This window comes from Amphibalanus amphitrite, unplaced genomic scaffold (genome assembly GCF_019059575.1).
Source record: "Amphibalanus amphitrite isolate SeventyFive unplaced genomic scaffold, NRLGWU_Aamphi_draft 000007F_arrow, whole genome shotgun sequence".
NCBI classification, from domain to species: Eukaryota; Metazoa; Arthropoda; class Thecostraca; order Balanomorpha; family Balanidae; genus Amphibalanus; species Amphibalanus amphitrite.
The window spans coordinates 1,678,139-1,696,557 of record NW_024881503.1 but is presented as its reverse complement, the minus strand read 5'-3'; the positions used below and the strand labels follow the sequence as shown (position 1 = coordinate 1,696,557).

The 18,419-nt window shown below is 52.1% G+C and overlaps 1 protein-coding gene across 4 annotated transcripts; it reads left to right on the top strand.

Moving 5' to 3' along the window:
- Positions 1-361: 361 nt before the first annotated feature.
- LOC122378918 (S1 RNA-binding domain-containing protein 1-like) lies at positions 362-18,388 on the top strand. Of its 4 annotated transcripts, none has more exons than XM_043360570.1 (16): positions 362-419; positions 5,226-5,430; positions 6,134-6,259; positions 6,636-6,782; positions 7,074-7,150; positions 7,383-7,593; positions 7,941-8,197; positions 8,531-8,768; positions 9,048-9,185; positions 9,725-9,955; positions 10,291-10,460; positions 15,978-16,128; positions 16,570-16,683; positions 16,893-17,047; positions 17,465-17,598; positions 18,008-18,388. In XM_043360570.1, the coding sequence occupies exons 1-16, from the start codon at positions 385-387 to the stop codon at positions 18,175-18,177; spliced, it is 2,559 nt and encodes an 852-aa protein (XP_043216505.1). In that variant the 5' UTR covers positions 362-384; the 3' UTR covers positions 18,178-18,388. The 4 variants fall into 4 exon arrangements, with proteins under 4 accessions (XP_043216505.1, XP_043216515.1, XP_043216535.1 ...); XM_043360580.1 differs by lacking the exon at positions 362-419 and adding an exon at positions 993-1,012; XM_043360600.1 differs by lacking the exon at positions 362-419 and adding an exon at positions 1,066-1,071.
- The last annotated feature ends 31 nt before the right edge of the window (positions 18,389-18,419 follow it).

The window sequence follows — 18,419 nt, the reverse complement described above, 5'->3', positions numbered from 1 at the left end:
TCGGCTGCGGTTATGGAACGTGATTGGCCGGACGACATAAATTCTTCGCCGTCCGAGAGACATCGAACGCGGCATTTATTTTCTGCGTCAGATTGGTAAAAGTGGCATATCAAAAGTATTTTCTCAAAATACCTAAAACCTTTTAACATTTGTTGGTGGTGATTTTTTTTTTAATGTGTACAAATCAAATTTAAAGTATTGTTTGTTTAAACAGAAATTATTTTTTTCATTTTCCGATCATTTAATAACTGTAATTATGTAATTCTACATGAAAGTATTCTATTATAAGTTCATAATTGAAGGCATGAAGGAGAATCTATAAAAAAAAATAGATTTGGTAGCTACATAAACTACAGTGAACGTCACATAAGTGGAGCGCGCTAAATGAACGCGTTGTATGGGACGTTGTATGCGACAGGGTATGAGGCGTTTCTAATCAAATCAAAATAGGGTGAATAGGTATCTGTCTTGTGCCATATTTTTGCATGGGTCTGCGCTAGGGACGGAGGTTATTAATATTTTTAAGAGAAAAACGGACGTAGGAATGTCACGAAAGGTGGTGGGGGCCAGCGAAACTTCAATGTCCCTTTGTGGGAGCCCAATATGAATACCAGTCGGGCACACTGTGGTATTTCCGATCCATTTATGGAAACGTTTCCATTTTTGGAACAATGTTCCAAAAATGGATACGCCGTTTCCAAAAATAGAAACGATCTGTTCCATAAATGGAGACGCTCTGTGCATCGCTACCTTTAAAGCAAACTGGGCATTGATTGGTGCAATTTGGCATGCGCAGGATGCCACCAATCGACAGCCAGCATTCTAGTTTATGTTCCTGTTCTCCGACTTTCCGATCAGAAAACCGAAAGTTGACGAACGAGGCGATGCTTATAACATGTTGACGTGATAAAAAAATTCACACGTTTTTCTAATCGAAAATAATAACATTTATGAATGTTTTGAACAAAAAATAACGTTTTTAACAGACTACTGAAAGACTGACCCATTGATTGGAACAACCACATCACCGGGAACTTCAGTTTTTCATTCATTTTCACGCTGCGTTTTCCGGTGTACCAGCGGCCTGGTGGTCGTCAATCTTTGATTAAATCGCATGAAAGTTGTTGCAAAGCCCTATTTGGAGACTTAAGTGGGCATTTTATGATATTTCAAATGTGCTGAATATGATCGTAGGCTCGGATCAACGTAAATCTCCGTGCAAATACGTAAAAAGCAGGATGGAAATAAGGTCTGCACCGTCGTCACACCAAATACCGTTGTATTCTGACGATGAATTTATTCATTCTAGCTCATGTGTAACATTGATATTAATTTTATATATTGAAATGATATCTACGCTTTATGTATTGCCCACTTTGGACCACATCTGTCCAGTAGTTTCTGGGAAATCTTAGTTTTAGTTGACTTTTGAATGTGCTCAAGTTGCGGCGCGTAAGGTATTATTATCGAACCCGACGTCCAAGGTAACTGCCGAGAGCCGAGATGCTAAACCAGTCCCAAAACATCAAATTTTTAGTTGCATGTGAATTTTAAAAACACATTTAAGCTAAGTTTGCACACATTTGAAATTCAGCGTTTCTATTTTTGGAACATCGGCGTTTCCATTTTTGGAAACTAAGTCTCCATAAATGGATACGATTCAGGAGCATTTTAAAGACGTGAATTTTAATGCATACGACAGCTTTCCATGCAAGAAGACAAGTGCTTTTGGTGTATCTGAGCTTGTTTTACGCGAAACAGTTGTTATACATCGAATCCAGCCACCCTTGGCAAGAAAATATGTGCGGAGATGTTAGCGTTTCTATTTATGGAACGAGCGTTTCCATTTTTGGAACAGAAGAGTAGTCTAAATTGGAAACGTTTCCAATAATAGAAACGTCTCCATAAATGAATCGGAGATACCACAGTGCGCCCGACTGATACCCCTACGAAAAAATATTTGCACTAAGGGTCGGTGGCCTGTATGACCCTTAGTTTTGTATTTAAATAAAACATTTTTTTAATGGCTGAAAAGTGGGGGACTGCATCCTCCCCCTGTTCCTACGCCTATGAGAAAAAAGCAAAGATGCTCGTAAAATTGTAATTCAAATAAGGTGCCACTTCCTGCCTCCTCGTTCTTGAGGGCTTGAGACTCATTCTATCAAAGTTTCAGGATCTTGATCTTATTGAATTTAATTCGATTAATCAGGCACCAAAAATTCATTTTATGCTGAATATGTCCAGCGTGGAGGCAGGATTTGGATTGCACCGAAAGTTTCAGTGCACATCCAGTGTAACTTTGCATGCGCTGAACTGGGCGCATGACAGAGGCATAATTTTTTGGCGAAAGGCGGTCACTGAATTTAGTCGGCACGCTGGTCAATCTAGCAGCAGACTCGCCCTGCGTGCGGCTCTGGAGAAGTTTCAGGATGACACGTCCCCGCCCCGGCCCCGATCGTCGTGTGCTCGGACTAGTGAGCTGCCCTGAGTCTACTCAGAGGGGGAGCTGCCGCCCGGATGAGGCCTCAACCCTTTGTACGGAGATAGGTATGGAAGACCTTGTTGAACATTGCCAAGCATCATAAAGGGTAATCCTGCCGTGGGTTCCTGCCCACTGTGGTATCGAGGGAATGAGAGCGCGGACGACCTGGCGAAACAAGCGGCCGCCCTGCCCTCAAACGCTTGCTCACTGGCCACTGATCAAGGTGGTTCATTTTGCGGTCTTGCATCAATGGCGCGACAGCTGGTCCGAGTCACTATTCAAGCCACTCCTCGGGAGCACGCCACCGCGCCCTATCCCCAGAGAGGACCGAGAGGACGCCGTCTCGGTGCACCAGCTGAGGGCGGGCTACTAGGCCCGTTCGCTCCAGTACGTGCACCGAATCGGCTGTCTCCACTCCACGGCGTGCCAGCAGTGCCCAGACAAGCGGTGCCCCACAGCACTCTGCGCTGTGTGCCGAGAAGAGGCTGATGTGCCGGAGCACGTGCTGCTCCTCTGCCCGGCCCTCGCTGGCTCCCGCCAGTCTCGAACACACTGCTCTACCGATTTTCGTGGTCCGGAACTTCTGTCTCCGGCCTTGTTTCACGGCACGACGATACAGTCCGCAAAGGGTATTGAGTTATTGGGATTTCCGTTAAAATAATTATTCGAACGCTAAAACATGGGAGAGCATCCAATGCCCCGGAACGCTCATGTGCTTTGTATAAAAGTGGCTTAATTTTGGCACAAATTGCATTAAATGGGAAATTGCGGTTTGTTAATGTTTTCATAATGGATCTTGCATTGGGTTATTTCAGCAAAGTGCAATAAGGCACAACCATGGGTGTCGATTTGTATACCTTTGGGGGTGCTGCAGCACCCCCAATGCTCAAATGAGCACCCCCAATGGTTTTCCGGGCCCCCTTAATGATTTTGTCCCTCAATAACTCCCACTAACTCTGCTTGAGGAAAATAATTGTTCTGCAGTATTTCACTACTAAAAATAAAACAATTACGCAATTTACAAGGCATGAAATAAAGATGTAAAGAAAAGAAAAGTTAGTTTTAAGAAGAAGGGCGAAAAAAGACGTTAAGTTGCAAAGACACTGGTGTGGGTCCGTCGTACACGTGTGTCGGACCCTTAGAGCTGCTGGCGCGTACTCTTTACAAGCCGGCAGGGGGCTCCAGAGACCGGCGACGGGCCCTCAGAGGCCAGCAAAGGGCCATCAGAGGCCGGTGGTACCTTCAGAAACCCTGTGGGGTCGTCTTTAGAGACCGGAACGGACTCAGACGCCGATGGGGCCCTCAGAGTCGCCGGTGTGGGGCCTTCAAATGTCACCGGTGGCAGGGTGGCCGTCACATACGCACTTGTGGGGCCTTCAGAAGCTACGATGTTGGGCCCTCAGAGCCACCGATATAGGGCCTTAAGAGGCACTAGTGGTGGGGCCCTCAGATATGGCAATGTGGGGCCCTCGGACTGGAGACGCCGGTGTGGGGGCTTCACAGTCGCCGGTGACGGCCCTCACACTTCACAGGCGCCGTTGTGGGGGCTCTCTGAGATACTGCTTTAGGGCCATCACAGGCGCGCGTGGGGCCCTCAGAACTGCTGTTACGGAACGGACCCTTCATAGGCCGACAAGAAGATATCAAGAGGTCACCGGTGCCTTCAGGAGCCTTGTGGGGTTCTCAGAGACTGGCATGGTGCGCTCAGACGCCGCTGGGACCCTCCGAGTCACCTGTGTGGGGCCGTCAGGGTCGCTGGTAACTGAAAAGGGCCCTCAGAACCGCCCATGTAGGGTTTTTAAAGGCATTGGTGTAGGGCCTCAGAGTTAGGGGTGTGGGGCCCTCAGAGACGCCGGTGTGGCGCTCAGGGGCGCCGGTGAGGGCCCTCACAGTCGCCGTTATAGGGGCCCTCAGAGAAATGGGTGTGGGGCCATTACAGGCGGGTGTGCAGCTCCTAGAGCTGGCCCCCTATACGCCGGTTAAGACCCCCATAGGCCGGCAAGTGGCCCTCAGAGGCTGGCTTGGGGCCCTTATGGAGATAATGTTGGTACTTGTAGGCCCATGAGGTGTTCTTACGAGCCCTGTGGGGCCCTTCTGAGTCCAAATATAGCCAACGTGGCACCTCAGCGTCCAATTGGCGCCGTAGGGCCCCTCAGGCCCGAATAACCCGATGGGCCCCTGAACCTGATGGGGGGGGGGGGGCATGTGCCTCACGGGCCCACCTGGCTACGCCACTGAGGAAAATCGTAAACCCATAAATATCGAAATGCGACCACCTGTCATTTTTTCAACGATTATTGTGATCGTCTGATTAACGCCAGAGCCTCGTAGCTATACCGTTGCCTCCCGCGCAATATCCGCCCCTGTGGACCGCAGGGGCTGCTGCACCGGTGCTAATCGCGATCATCGGTTTCTGTCACCTTATTACAGGGGTGCCGGGGCTGCTGCCGAGCTGCCGGCAAATGTACGACTTTTTTCGGAAAGATGTTTATTGTACCTAATGAGGTAGCCAAGTGCTAGGACGAGCAGAATGATTTTGAAGAACGTTTAACCTTTGGGAAATATTAGTGGAAATCCCGGGATTATCAGTACCTTATGGTGATACCCAACCATGCCTTGTACGGTTGTGCCCCATGGCAAAGCTGCAATCTTTCACCCGGTGCAGGGGTTGAGCACCCCCAACCATTTTGAAAAATCGACACCCCTGGGCACAACACCTTGACGTGTTCTTGTGTTCCTACAGAGTTGCGATCATGAGTGACTATGACTACATGGAATCTCTGCCGTCTACGAGTAGCTCCACACGGAAAACGGCCAAACCGAAAGGGAAATCTCCAAAAAAGGCAGTGAAAACAGAAAAGGATGCTGAGCCGAGTGGTGACACCAAACCGAAAAACAAGAGGAAGCTTGATGTGAAGGATGAGAAACCCAGCTTGAAGAAACTAAAGGTAATATTTAGTTTAGTATTTATTTAGTATATAGTATATAGTATATAATATTTAGTATAGTACCGTGCCAGTTCGTGCTTTACGGACATGGAACCGTCTGCCCAACGAGCAGCGACAAAACATCAACCCGACCACTTTCCGAGCCAGCGTAAGAGCAGCATACGCGAGCCAGTCATAGATGCGCCACCTATCATCCGTTTTTTTTGTCTGTGATTTTTAGCCAAGCTGTGCCATGTGCGTACTTTTATATAATTTTATACGTTTTATCACACTCGCGTGGGCATACCTATTTTTATCTCATGTTCTCTGAAATCTGCTTCAACGACTGTGTGATATACGTGTCCTTTATGTACTTTGACACTGTGGCGGTAAAAGCCAACATTGTTGGATCCCACTAAGACATGCAATAAATAATATTTAACTACAAATTAGGTAGGTATGTCTTTCCTATGTTTATGTATGTACTGGCCAATGTCTAAATTGTATTTGAATAGTTTCAATTCCCACGAAGACAACTCAAAACGTAATGTTTTGCTTCTTATTGGTGAAATAAATTTTAATGGCTGCTGGTGGTAAATGATGTTAAATTACCGTTTTCAATATGATGCGTTGTCCGTGCAGCTCAAGCCATTTGAACCTTCTCTAAATGCCTGTTAGTTCGCGATTTTAGCGAATCCTCACGAGGTTGTTCATTCTCTGACAGCGGGAGCCGGCCTCGGGCGATGCGGAGGACATTCAGCTGGATATTCCCCTACTGCTATCTCAACAGCACCACCTGGATCTCAACGTCTCCTTCAACATCAGCCAGCTGCTGGACGATGACCACAAGGTGAGATACCTCGAAAGGGTGGCTTGTCTGGTACCTCGCTGGCTTCTCGCTCCGATCGGGAACACCCGCTCTCGGCCGTGTCCCCTCTGCTAGTCGGGTCGAGGTCGCTGGGTCACATGCTAGGGACACGCTCAGGGTCTACAAGGGGGAAGTTGGTGCCTCGCAGCAGCCTTTAATGATGCAGACTGCCGAGGCGCCCCCAAATCCCAACAAACAATACCAGTACTCTGCACTTCTCTGCGTGAATAATTGCTCACGTTTGCTTAAAATATATTTAGATACACTATTTAAGACTCAAACGCGCACGCGCACGCTGCCTTATACCTGACACCACTTGACATCTGACACCATCTGGTGACTGGCTCCTCTGTGACAGGTGTCCTTCATTGCGAGGTACAGGAAGGCACAGACAAACGACATTGACCCGGAGGTTCTGCACGAGGTGGCCGCCTCCCACAGCTACCTGCACGGCCTACAGACGGCCGTGAGCAAGGCCTACAAACAGCTGAGCTCCGAGCAAAAGGTGAGTGCTGGGGGAGTCAAAGCGCCAAAGGGAAGTGAAAGACGTGTGGAGTTGTAAGAGGACATAAGCGCTCAAGAGAGAAGGGCTGTCATGAGGTCTGAGGACTTGCCGAACAGAAGTAAAGGCTGCCCTGGACATCTGAAAAATTGAGTATATAAGACGTAGGGAAAGCCATGGGGATAGCTTCAAGGGGAGGTGGGGATAAGGGTTGTCATAATGAGATAGGGTCTGTGACTCTGTAGGCATGTGTCCCAGGGAGTTAGGGCTCTGACAGGTCTATCTCTGATTCAGGTGACGCCGGAGCTCCGCCGGGCTCTCGTCTCGGTGACGAAGAAATCCGAACTGGAGACACTGATGGAGCCTCACAAGTAAGCATGCTTCACCATCATTTAGCCCTCGATTGTACGAAACATCCCGTTTGTGTGGTCCTATGAAACATGTTACGTTCAAATGGAAGAGCTGGCTTAAGGTGAGAGAGGTCATCAGTTCTTACAGGATATTTGTCAGTGAGTGATGAGCGGGACGTACTCGTCCCTCCTGGCCTGTGGCGTCAGCTCGGTGTCCTGACGGCTGACGGGCTGAGTCCTCCTCCCTCTCCAGGAAGGGCCCTCGGACCACGCTGGCGGCGCGGGCGCGCGCGGCCGGTCTGGAGCCGGCAGCCCTCTGTCTGCTGCACGGCTCGGACCGCTGTGTACCCACGGCTCTGATCCACCCCGGCACTGAGGGTCGCCAGTCTCTGGACCAGGTGCAGGCCAGCCTCTCCAACCTGCTCTGTGACATGATCGGAAAGGACGTGGCGGTTCAGCAGCAGGTGGGTACGATCTGGCCGAGTGGTCTGCGGTGTTCGGGTGGAAGGACCCGGGTGTCGCCGGTGGGCTGGTATTTAGTGTTCTCGATCCGGCGTGTTTGGTGGCTACGTCGTTGATACTGAATGGTGCAGTTAGCGTTTGCAGCGTCAGGAGTTACTCTAGGCGCCAGAGTTAGCCGCAGCCCGCAAATATTAGTGTTCTTTCGACGCTGGCGGATGGTGCACATAGAATCATGCCGCTTCTGGTCGGTCATGATATACGATAGTTGCCCTCGCATTTTTCTGCTGCCTGGTACTGTAATTCTCATTTTCTTGGCCCTTTTTCATTGTGCGTTCTCGTCCTTTTACAGGTGGTACAAATGGCCTCACACCCGGGAATCCACCTCGAATCCAAACAGAAAACCTCCAAGAACGCTCCGCCCAACGATCAGAGCTACAAATACCGCAACTACTTCAACTTCCGCAAGCCGGTGGGTCGGGTGCGGAGCTTCGAGTACCTGGCCATGTGCCGCGCCGAGGACCTGAAGCTGGTCAGCGTGAGGCTGGACCTGCCAGACGCGCTGCGACATCAGTTCACCAACTTCTGCCTCCACCGCTTCCTCAGCAGGTGGGCCTCCTTGGAGATGGATGGAAGGACAGGAGGAGAGATGCGTCTTGGTTCAGTCTTTGCCTGTGCTCCAATCGATAGGTAACGTTCACGTGATATTTGAATGTTTTGTTGAACACAAAGCATCGACCGGCCAGTCAAACGAATCGTTTTAATGAATGAACGATTGAATGAATGTATGAATGAGTGAATGAACGATCGGATGCTCCGTAAACCTGCCCAAATGGTTAACCGTGACGACTTAGCCAATCAAGCATTCATTTTACCTGGCTGTAATAAAATTATACGTCCTGCCTTCCCCACCCATTAACTGCCGACCCTTACCCATCCCAGAGGGATGTCAGACAACTATCGAGAGTCCTCCATACGTCAGGCGGTCGGCACCCTCTTCAGCAAGAGCGTGACGCGTCAGCTGGAGCGTCAGGTGCGCCACTCGCTGAAGGAGGCCGCCGAGCGCGAGGCGCTGGCCGTCATGTCGAGGAACCTGAAGGCCAAGCTGCTGACGCCGCCGATCAGGGGCCGGGTGATTCTCGCTCTGGACCCCGGCTACCGGGCCTGTAAAGTCGCCGTGGTGAGTGGGGACGCCGGGGGAGAGATGCAGATGTTCTTCGGGAGACCAGTCAGATCAGCCAGCTAGGGAGCCGAATGTTGTGAGGGTTGTGTTCAGAATGGCAGTTTGGTGAAATGAGTCTCACTTTGGAAGAGTTTTTTTGCGCCTGCCTTGTTTTTTTTTTGCGTTTGATTTGTTGTAATTGTCTGAACATCAGTTGTTGCGTGTTATGCCGTCTTTCATTGGTAATATCGGTGCCGCGTTTATGTCAGTGTGTAACCCGCTCCACCATGCTTGCAGGTATCAGCGCAGGGCGCCATTCTGGAGACGGCCGTGCTGAACCCCCGCCTGTCCTCCCGCTGGCCGGAGGTCGGAAGGGACCCGGCGGCCGAGCAGCTGAGACGCATCATCGCCCAGCACGGCGTCACGCTGCTTGGGGTAAGCGGCGCTCTGGGGTGACGCTGCTAGGGGGCGTCACGCTCGTCTGGATTACCTTGGTGTCACGGCGTCAGGCTAGGGAAGTTGCTGTGGTGTCACGGCGTCATGCATGGCAGTATGACTTTCCGCTATGCAGTATGACCGTGGGTAATGGCACCCGCTCCAACATAGGTAATGGCCTAACATCTATTTGGCTGGTCAAGCGAGTAATCAATTAAGCATTTTGCTTGTCAGGTAAGTAACTGCCTTCCCTGAGTGACCAGCCAGACCTGTAAACCCTCATCATTTGTCAGGCCTGTAACTCCCCTCCCCCTTTGACTGGATAGATAACTCCACTTTTGAGTCCCGTTTATCAGGCGAGTAACTCCCCTGACAGAAGTAATTCTCCTCCCTTTGACAGGTGGGCATTGGGCAGTTCCCAGCTCCGGTTTGCTGAGCCTGTAACTTCCCGTTTGTTAGGTGGACAACTTTTTCCCTTTGTCAGGCATACGACTCCCCTCCTCTTTGACAGGTCTGTAATTCCCTTCCCCCTCTCTCAGGTGGGTAATGGCACGGCCTGCCGCGAGACGTGGCAGTACGTCTCGGAGCTGAACGGCGCCGGCGCGCTGGCCGCCGCACCCCTAGACGTCACACTCGTGGACGAGGGCGGCGCCAGTGAGTACTCGACCTCGCCGGCGGCGGCCGCCGAGATGGCCGAGCTCGACTGCACGGTCAGGAGTGCGGTGTCACTGGCGCGGCGGCTCCAGGACCCCATATCGGAGCTGGTCAAGGTAAGAGGACTATTTGATTAGTTCTACACAGGAAGTAACTGGTCACGTAATTGCGCACCGTTGCCTAGGTAGTTACCCGTCACATACGGCGAATTACAGATAATCGACTCATATTTTGTGAGGAATCTTTTAGTGGATCATCCATACGTCTTGACGGCCATTTAAAAGTTTGCCCGACTGCATTGAGACCATGTGTTGGCTGTGTGCAGGTAGATGTGACCCTGTCCGTATGTGGGTATGTGACCTGACCTTACGTGACCTGACCTTTCCGGTATCCAGGTGGATGTTGCCTGTCTGGGTGTGGGTTAATGTGACCTGACCGTTTTCTTCCCCAGGTGGATGTCACCTGTCTCGGCGTCGGTATGTACCAGAAGGACATGCCGGCTGGCCGGGTCAGCCAGGTGCTCGGTGACGTGCTCTCGGACTGTGTGGCAGCTGTCGGTGTGGACCTCAACACGGCCTCGGTGCAGCTGCTGAAGAAGGTGCCTGGACTCAACGCCGCCAGGTCAGTCACCGGCATCGGCCGGGTCAGTTATAGGGCTTTGTCTACCGCTGGTCATTGCTCATTGTTTATCAGCGTGATCACTACTGTCATCATCATCATCATCATTGTTTATTCAGCATCGCCATGCGACAAAAAGATACATACCCCCCCCCCCACACACACACATACACAGTTAATCAGCACTCATGAGGTTAGTAGTCTTAACAGGCGCCGCGAGGCCTGACAGTTGCTTGCCAAAACCATCTTCAGACTGTCTATAAGACCGCCTTCTTGGAGTGGTGCCCGGACTATGTCGCGATCGACGTACCCAGCAGCGATGTGCATGACAGCGCCGAAATTTCCACCACACAGTTTATACACGTGGCCAATAAATGACCCATCCAACTGCTCGGGAAACGTAGCAAGTCTGGCTAGTCCAGTGACGTAGGCTTGGCGAAGACGGTGGTCAGCGCGGAAAGCATTACGGAATGCGCGGAGGGCATCACCTCGCAGCACCTCACCGATGCGAGGCACCCCAGCAGCAATCAAAAGACCCGTATGGTGCGCAGAACGCGGCAGACCCAGCGCTGCCTTGATCAGCGAAGCCTGTCGCGAGTCTAGACGCTCAATGTCGGCGGAGCTGAGGGGAGCCGTCTCACAGCCGAAGATCAGTGCCGGCAGCACTACTGTCTTCCAGAGGAAGATTTTGTCAGCAGCAGTCAGGCGATTGGTGAAATTGCCCAGGGGTGTGAGGCCATAGAACGATGCACAAGCACGCCTGATGCGCTGAGCCACGTGGCTATCTGTGCTGAGGCTGTCATCAAGCACCGTACCGAGGTGCTCGGTCGTCTGCCGGATCTGCAGCTGCTGTCCTGACAGTGCCCACCTCGGTGTGCTCGTGAATAGTTCCTGTCCAAATATAATACAATGGCTCTTGGTTTTTCCCGGTTCAGGGTGAACGAAGTCGAGGCGCCAAGTAGCCGCGAATTCTCCCACCATCTGCAGCATTGCACCGAGGTCACGCGCGTTCGCAGATATAAGGAGAATATCGTCAGCATAGCAGATAGCGGGTACGTGCTGGCTGTGTAGATATGCTCCACGACCGCTGCGATCTAGGACCTCAATAAGAGGTAAGAGGAAGATGTTTGCAAGCGTTGGCGATAAGATGGCCCCTTGTCTGGTGCCCCTGCAGACCCGGAACGCTTCAGATGTGGCGCCACCAAAAGTCACCCTTGCAGAGAGGTGGCGGTACCAGGTGACCATGAGGCGCCAGCAGTAGGCACTCAGATAATCCTTCAGACGGAAGAACAGACCGTCATGCCATATTCGGTCAAAACATTTCCTCGCGTCAAGGTTTGCGACAAAAACAGAAAGACCCCTGGCTCGATTCTGCTGTATGGTCTCTCCAGCCAACAGAGACGCTTGCATGGTGCCCCGATTGGAGATAAAACCAAACTGCAGATGATGCGGTTCAAATGAGGCGTTCAGTTCGTCTAGCACTAACAGCTCGAGCAGCTTAGATGCGCAGGTTGTGATTGAAATCGGTCGATAGTTGTCCAAGCAGTTAGGGTCCGATTGAGATTTCTTCAACACGGGTACAATAACGCTGTCAGCGAAGGTAGCTGGCACGCTACACGTGGACAGGCAGACAGAGAGAAGGTGCGCCAACGCTGACAGGAGACAAGGCGACTGACCATAGAGAAGGTGCTCCGCCGTGATGCCGTCTATACCAGGTGCCTTCCCACGCTGTAACCGGTGAATGAGGCCTGCTACTTGTCCAGCTGAAACCGTTCTTTCGGATGCATCGTTACGGATTCTCCTTAGTCGAGAATCTACATGTTCAGCAATTTGGAGCTGGTCCAGAGTCAGTTGCCTGTGACTATCTTGGTGCACAGTCTGGAAGTGGGTGCGGAAGTCGGCGGCGGATAGATCAGAGGCCGACTTGAGTCCATTACGCCGTATCTGTTGCACACGTCGCCAGAAGGCTGTCAGATTTTTGTCACGGCGAAGCCGTCGGAGAGCGTGGGCCTCGCTCTCAATCCGCGCCACTGCTGCACGTCTGCGGGCGTGACGGTACGTGGATCTCGCAGTCTGATAGCACCGTGTCACCGCAGAGAGGGTGGGACGGCCACAGCTAACCCATATCTGATGCCAGAAGCGAGTGCGATCCCGCGCTGCTGCCACATCAGGCGACCACCAGGGCTTCGGGGGACGTCGCGGCTTGGAGCATCCGGCGATTCGCGCAGCGGTATGTATGCATCGTGTAATTGCTTCGTCAATCTCATCCGGGGTGGCACCGTTGGTGAGCTGACAGGCACCAATAAGCTCGTCCAGAGAAGACAGATATATCTGCAGTTTTTCTGGACAACTCCAATCCAGTACTTCTGAATGGATGCAACCCATATTCAGTGGAGGGCTGGAGACATAGAGGCTGGTGCCAGCTGAGGCAGACTGCAGGACCACGCTGCAAAGGACCGGAAGGTGTGGGCTCAGGTTGTCCACACAGGGGGCTACGATGCGACAATCATGAAATTGAGGCACCAGACATTGCGGTACAGCGATGTGATCGATGTGCGATTGGCCGTCAGCTCGAGCATAGGTGTACGCCACTGGTTGCGGGAACCGGAACTCGGCGATTGTCAGTCCGTGGTCGTCCAATAAGTCTTGCATTAGAAGACTCAGCGGAGAGAAACCCCGAAGACGGTGCCAGCCCGGTGGGCGCAGTTCTGGTGACAGTGGTGGCAGAGCACAGTTAAAATCGCCTACAAGCACCACTGGAGCTGAGGGTCTTAGCGAAGAGAATAATGCATCAAGCTTCCCAGTCAGGATTGTGTACTCTTCAAAGTTTACGGCAGATGAATTCCAGTACGGCATGTAGCAGCCAATTATCGTTATAAGAGGACGGCTCAGCTCCACAATCGTAACTCCACAAATACGAGAATCATTACACTCTACAGCGCGAAATGTGCGCCCCGCTTGACGGCGGCAAACAAAAGCCACGCCACCGTGGGGTCTGCCATCTCCAGCCCCTGGTGGTAGTTCCATGGCGAATTCTTGAAATACCTGAAATTCTTCGGAACTTAGAGAGGAGAGTGCATGCTCCAGATAAGCACCCTGGGCACGGGCTAGCCAGGTTTCGCATAGAAATAAGATATCACATTCAGGTATTAGACAGTCGGCGATATACTGCGCTCCTGCGAGAAATCCTTCGCAGTTATAAGTGCCCAGAGTCAGGCTCATGTTCAGAGTTACTTTTGCGTCCACAGAATTACGACACTCCGCTCTGTCATGCTTCACAGCGGTGGCAGCAGGACAGGGATGGTCCCCAGGAGTAGCCATCTGGACACTATTCCCAGTAGGTGGCCTCTCGTGCGTGCTGATTATGCCACCCACGGTATTCGGATCCGTCACGTTGCGAAGCAGCCGCCCTCCAGCCGTTGCCACCGTGTGTGGCGCCTCCTCTGACGTGACGGGAGGCAGCTGGCACCCAGGGAGCGCTGGCGTCCTGTTCGCTGCCTCGACTAGGGGCGCCTGGGCGGTGTGAGGCGGCTGTTGTCCAGTGTCCGTCTCCATCACGGCGCTGATAGGTTGACACCCATGCATTGTCATCTTGGTGTCCATGGTATCTACCTGGCACGAATGGTCCGTAACGGCGCGGCATTTCCTCTTCCCAGCCACCGTCACCATGTGTGGCGTTACTTCCGTCGCCGCCGACAGCGTCGACCGCGCTAGATGTACCGACGCCGTGAGTGCAGTCTCTGTTCGGGGCGCTGGAGCGCTGTGAGGTGACTGCTTCCCGGCGGGTCTCATCTTCGTCCCGGCGTTGGGCGGCCGCCGTCCAGGCAGAGTCACAGTGTTCAATGCCTCTGACCACATCACTGTAACGGCGCGGGGCCGTCGCCTGCCAGTTAGCATTGCCATGTTCAGTTCTTTTTGCAGCACTCCGGGTCGTCTGTGATCTTCCAGATGAGGCCGCAGGACGGCGAAAACGCTGTCCTCGGCGCCCAGTGTTCACAGGGCGAGGTAGAAGGCGCACAACCAGGCCAGTCGGCCAGCTGGACGGGTCCAATATACGATCGGTGTCCTCAGCATCAACCTCAATCTTGAACGCCTTGCTTACAGAGGCAGCAGGACCGCGGCGTGACACCCTTTGGAAATCATGGAGATTGCGAACAACCGTCCAGACCAGATTCCGCACGTCACTGTCAGCAACATCCACACGGAAGCCCTCCAGGATGAACTTCTCCTTCCGAGATTCTTGACGAGGCGGCTCCTGAATCAGAGCCGATGGGGGACCAGAGCCGGTCACCATGCCCTGTCGCCGCGTCGGGCCGCCTGGAGCCGCGGCAGGCGTGTCGCTGGTCGGTGCCGCAGTCGGCACTGCTGCTTGACTGTGGTTCGCGGGCTGCACTGTCCTACGCTCAGACACGGTATGCGTGTTCTGCTGCTCTGGCTCACTGTCTGAATCGCCGACCCGCCAATGCAGGGCACCAGCGATCGCCTCACCCAGGGCACGCAGATCCAAGTTGGCGGCAATCTCGCGGGCGGCGGTGCGGTCAGAGTGAGCCTCTTCAGTTGCAGCAGTAGCATCATTAGCAGCGGGCCTCGCATCGCTGTCATGTCGCCCCGGCTGCACCTGTAATCCAGGGGTGACTGGCCGGCGTGGCTGTGGGCCCTCACGGGCTAGCAGTCCCTCCACAAGGACTGCTAGCCCGTGAGATGTAGACCTTTTATCGGGTCTGTGATACTCATCTTTTGTTCTTTCTCCGGTCGTTCCGCAGCCATTCAGATTCTTGATTTGCTCAGCAATAAAAAACAAAAGAAGGTTCCTTGATCATATTGATAATAATATTCAATTCCAAGTTCAAGTTCCAAATTTCAATAACCGTCGGTATCCAGCGAGATCGATCAAGTTCAGTTCAGAAATCAGAAGACAATGAAAGATTAAGAGTAGTAGCGTGATACAGACACTGCCGGATGGAAACAGTCCGGCCTGATAGGTGATAATAGCGAGAATCGCGAGAACGTAGGAAATTACAGAAGAGAGACACAAAACAGCCAGCCTCAGCCCAAGCTCCAAAGTTCCAGTTTCTGTTTTCATCACATTCGAAAAACCAGCTGATCAACAATGGAGCACGAGATTTGCGATGCCATTGTTGATCAGCTGTAGCTAGTAGGGCTGCATTTTAAATACACAATAACCAAAAGCACAGATAAAGAAAATGACATTACAAAATCGAATAAAACGAACAATTCATTTAACAGAAATGCCTTACGGAGCGCAGAAGTCAAATATGTTTACGATTTAAATAAGGAGGCGAGACGAGACGAGACGAGACGAGACTGTATGCTGCACTAATAATTTGTCGTAGTCAATGTTTTATGAAAGTTGGCGCTCTATAAATAACACTGGGAGCAAGCGGTAAATATTCATGCTGTGTGCCCACCTTTTTCTTTTGGTTTTCTGTGTTGTTCATGTGCACGTTTTAAGAAGTTTATTGTTCATTGTTCAAGAATGATATATTCTCGTCTCCCCAGCGCCGAGAACATTATGGCCAAGCGGCGAGCGCAGAAGCTGTTCGTGAACCGCCAGCAGCTGCTCTCAGTGAAAGGCATCGGACCGAAGAGCTTCGAGCAGTGCGCCGGATTCGTCCGAGTGCTGCCCGCCACAGCTGCCAAGGCCGGAAAGGTGGGAAGGAAGGAGACGAGGGGATGGTAAAGGATAGGCGGAAGGATGGGGAAGGAAATGGGACGGAGACATGGGAAGTAAGGTTGGATAGATAGAAAGGGAGGAAGGGGACCAGGGAGATGGGAAAGGAAAAGATGTGGGAAGGGAACTAGATGAAGGGATGGGGAAGAGAGCTGGCAATCGTGGAACGAATGGATTTGGTTTCTTGCTACCGTTCTCGAATGACGCAATGTTGTTTAGTCTCACTCTCATCTGATGTGGAGTATTTCAGTACCTATATGCTTCTGGACCGGAAATGAATGTCAGGGATATTGTGGCGAAGTCTGGACGTCATATATTCTGTAAGAGTCTGGAGGCCATTAGTTGTAAGACCTGGAAAGCATGGTTAGTCTGGTTTTGACTAATACGCATCTGACAGACCCCCACCCACCTCTGTCGCAGAAGAGTGGCATCACCCCGAAAAAGGGCAGCAAGGCGGCCTCCACGGCGCCGGAGCCGCTGGACCAGACGGTCATCCACCCGGAGAGTTACCCGGTGGCCAACCGGCTGCTCCAGGTACGGGATTATTTTACGTGTACCTACGGTGAAAACGGATAAAATATCATGCCGGCAAAAAAGATGGCACGCTAATCGTAATGAGTGTGTCCAGTGTGTGAACTGCTGGTGTGAATGGTTACCAACTTGCGCTCTTGGTAGCTGATTGGTTCTCTGTTCTGATCTCTGATTGGTCCACTATAACTAAGTACTTTATCCAATGCCGGCAGCTGATTGGCTGTCCGTCGTCGGCGGTGGGCAGCCCGGATCTGGTGAGCCGCCTGACGGAGTTCTGCGCCGCCCGGAGTCGGCCTCAGCTGGCCGAGCAGCTGGAGACCGATATACACACACTGGAGCTGATCATCAGGGCACTGTCAGAGCCAGGGTCAGTGAGAATCATGATAGGTAGCTGGCAGCTGATCAGCTGTCCAGCTTTCACTACTGCCGGCTGCCAGGTCAGGTGCAGCCCATCTCAAGATCTGTGATAGTTCCCGTTACCAAATGTTCTGGCATTTGCGATATGTGTCATCATAGACCACTATATATCTATGGTATATAGTCGTGGTCTATGGTGTCATAAAGAAGTCGTGTGATCTAACAAACCCGGTGTTAATCTGGCCGAGCATTATTATGTCATCTGTTAGACCTGACGCAGCTGACATCTTTTTGACCCGATGGATGCGCTATTGCCATTGTCCAGTGCTGCATGCATCGTAACGTACCTACGTTTAACCCCACGCCACGTCCTCCCGTCGCTGTCTTGCTCTTCTGACCATAGCACCCTCCTCTGTCCTTTATTCAGGTACGACGAGCGTCAGGAGCTGGCGGCGCCCATGTTCTGGAAGGCGGCCATGCGCGCGGGCGACCTGCGGCCCGGCGCCCGGCTCCGCGGCGTGGTGCGGAACCCCACTGAGTTCGGCGCCTTCGTCGACCTCGGTGAGATTGCGGAGGGTATAGTAAGAAGACGGTCTAGGCGAATAGTACAGGAAAATGAGCAAGTCACTTGGCTTTGAGAGCGCAAAATGACCGTGGTAGTCGAGGCACCCTAAAGCCCCAATAAACAACAAATAATTCTTACCACTGAAGTGGTGCGCCTTGTTTTAGTGTATTGCTACTGCTATTCTTTTTCCGATTTCACAGCCGTGCCCGTCATGATGATTGTCACCACGGCGGCTGCCACCGTTTTCAAAAATGAATGCCGCTTTCTTCGTGCATATCTGCGCTGTTTGCGTACTGCCTGCACCGCGCTGGTCCCTATTTATTTCTGCACCGATCCACCCCCTGGCACCCCCTGGAGTGCGCGTCGGTGCTCTGACTGACCAGTGACCGCGTGACACCCACACAGGTATTGGCGAGTCGGGCCTGATCCACCACTCCCAGATGCGCTCCGTCGAGCTGCGAGTCAACGACCACGTGGAGGTGGAGGTTATCAAAGTCGAGCAAAAGCCCAAAAAGACCGACATCGGCCTCAGACTGCTGCACAAGATCGAGGGGAAGCAGCTGAAGCGGGGCTGACTTAGGCTGTGATTCTCAGGCAAACTGTGATTCTCAGGCAGTGAGGGGGAGTGTTTGTCTGCTGTTTACAGTTGTGACGTGTGAATTGTGAGTTTTCCGCAGTGGGGTGCGGATTATGAAGCTGTTGCGATTTCTCGACCAGTGGGCGATTTTTGTTCCGCCGTTATTTTTGCACTCAAAATGTGTCCAGAATATAGAGACATGCTGTTAAGCTTTTTTGTGTAACTCCCAGACGAGGGATT

Coding starts and splice junctions, on each gene's coding strand:
- LOC122378918 (XM_043360570.1), top strand. CDS start 385: ATGAACGCGTTGTATGGGACGTTGTATGCGACAGG. Junction 7,151..7,382: donor ACACTGATGGAGCCTCACAA/GTAAGCATGCTT, acceptor CTCCCTCTCCAG/GAAGGGCCCTCGGACCACGC. Junction 16,129..16,569: donor CAGCTGCCAAGGCCGGAAAG/GTGGGAAGGAAG, acceptor CCTCTGTCGCAG/AAGAGTGGCATCACCCCGAA.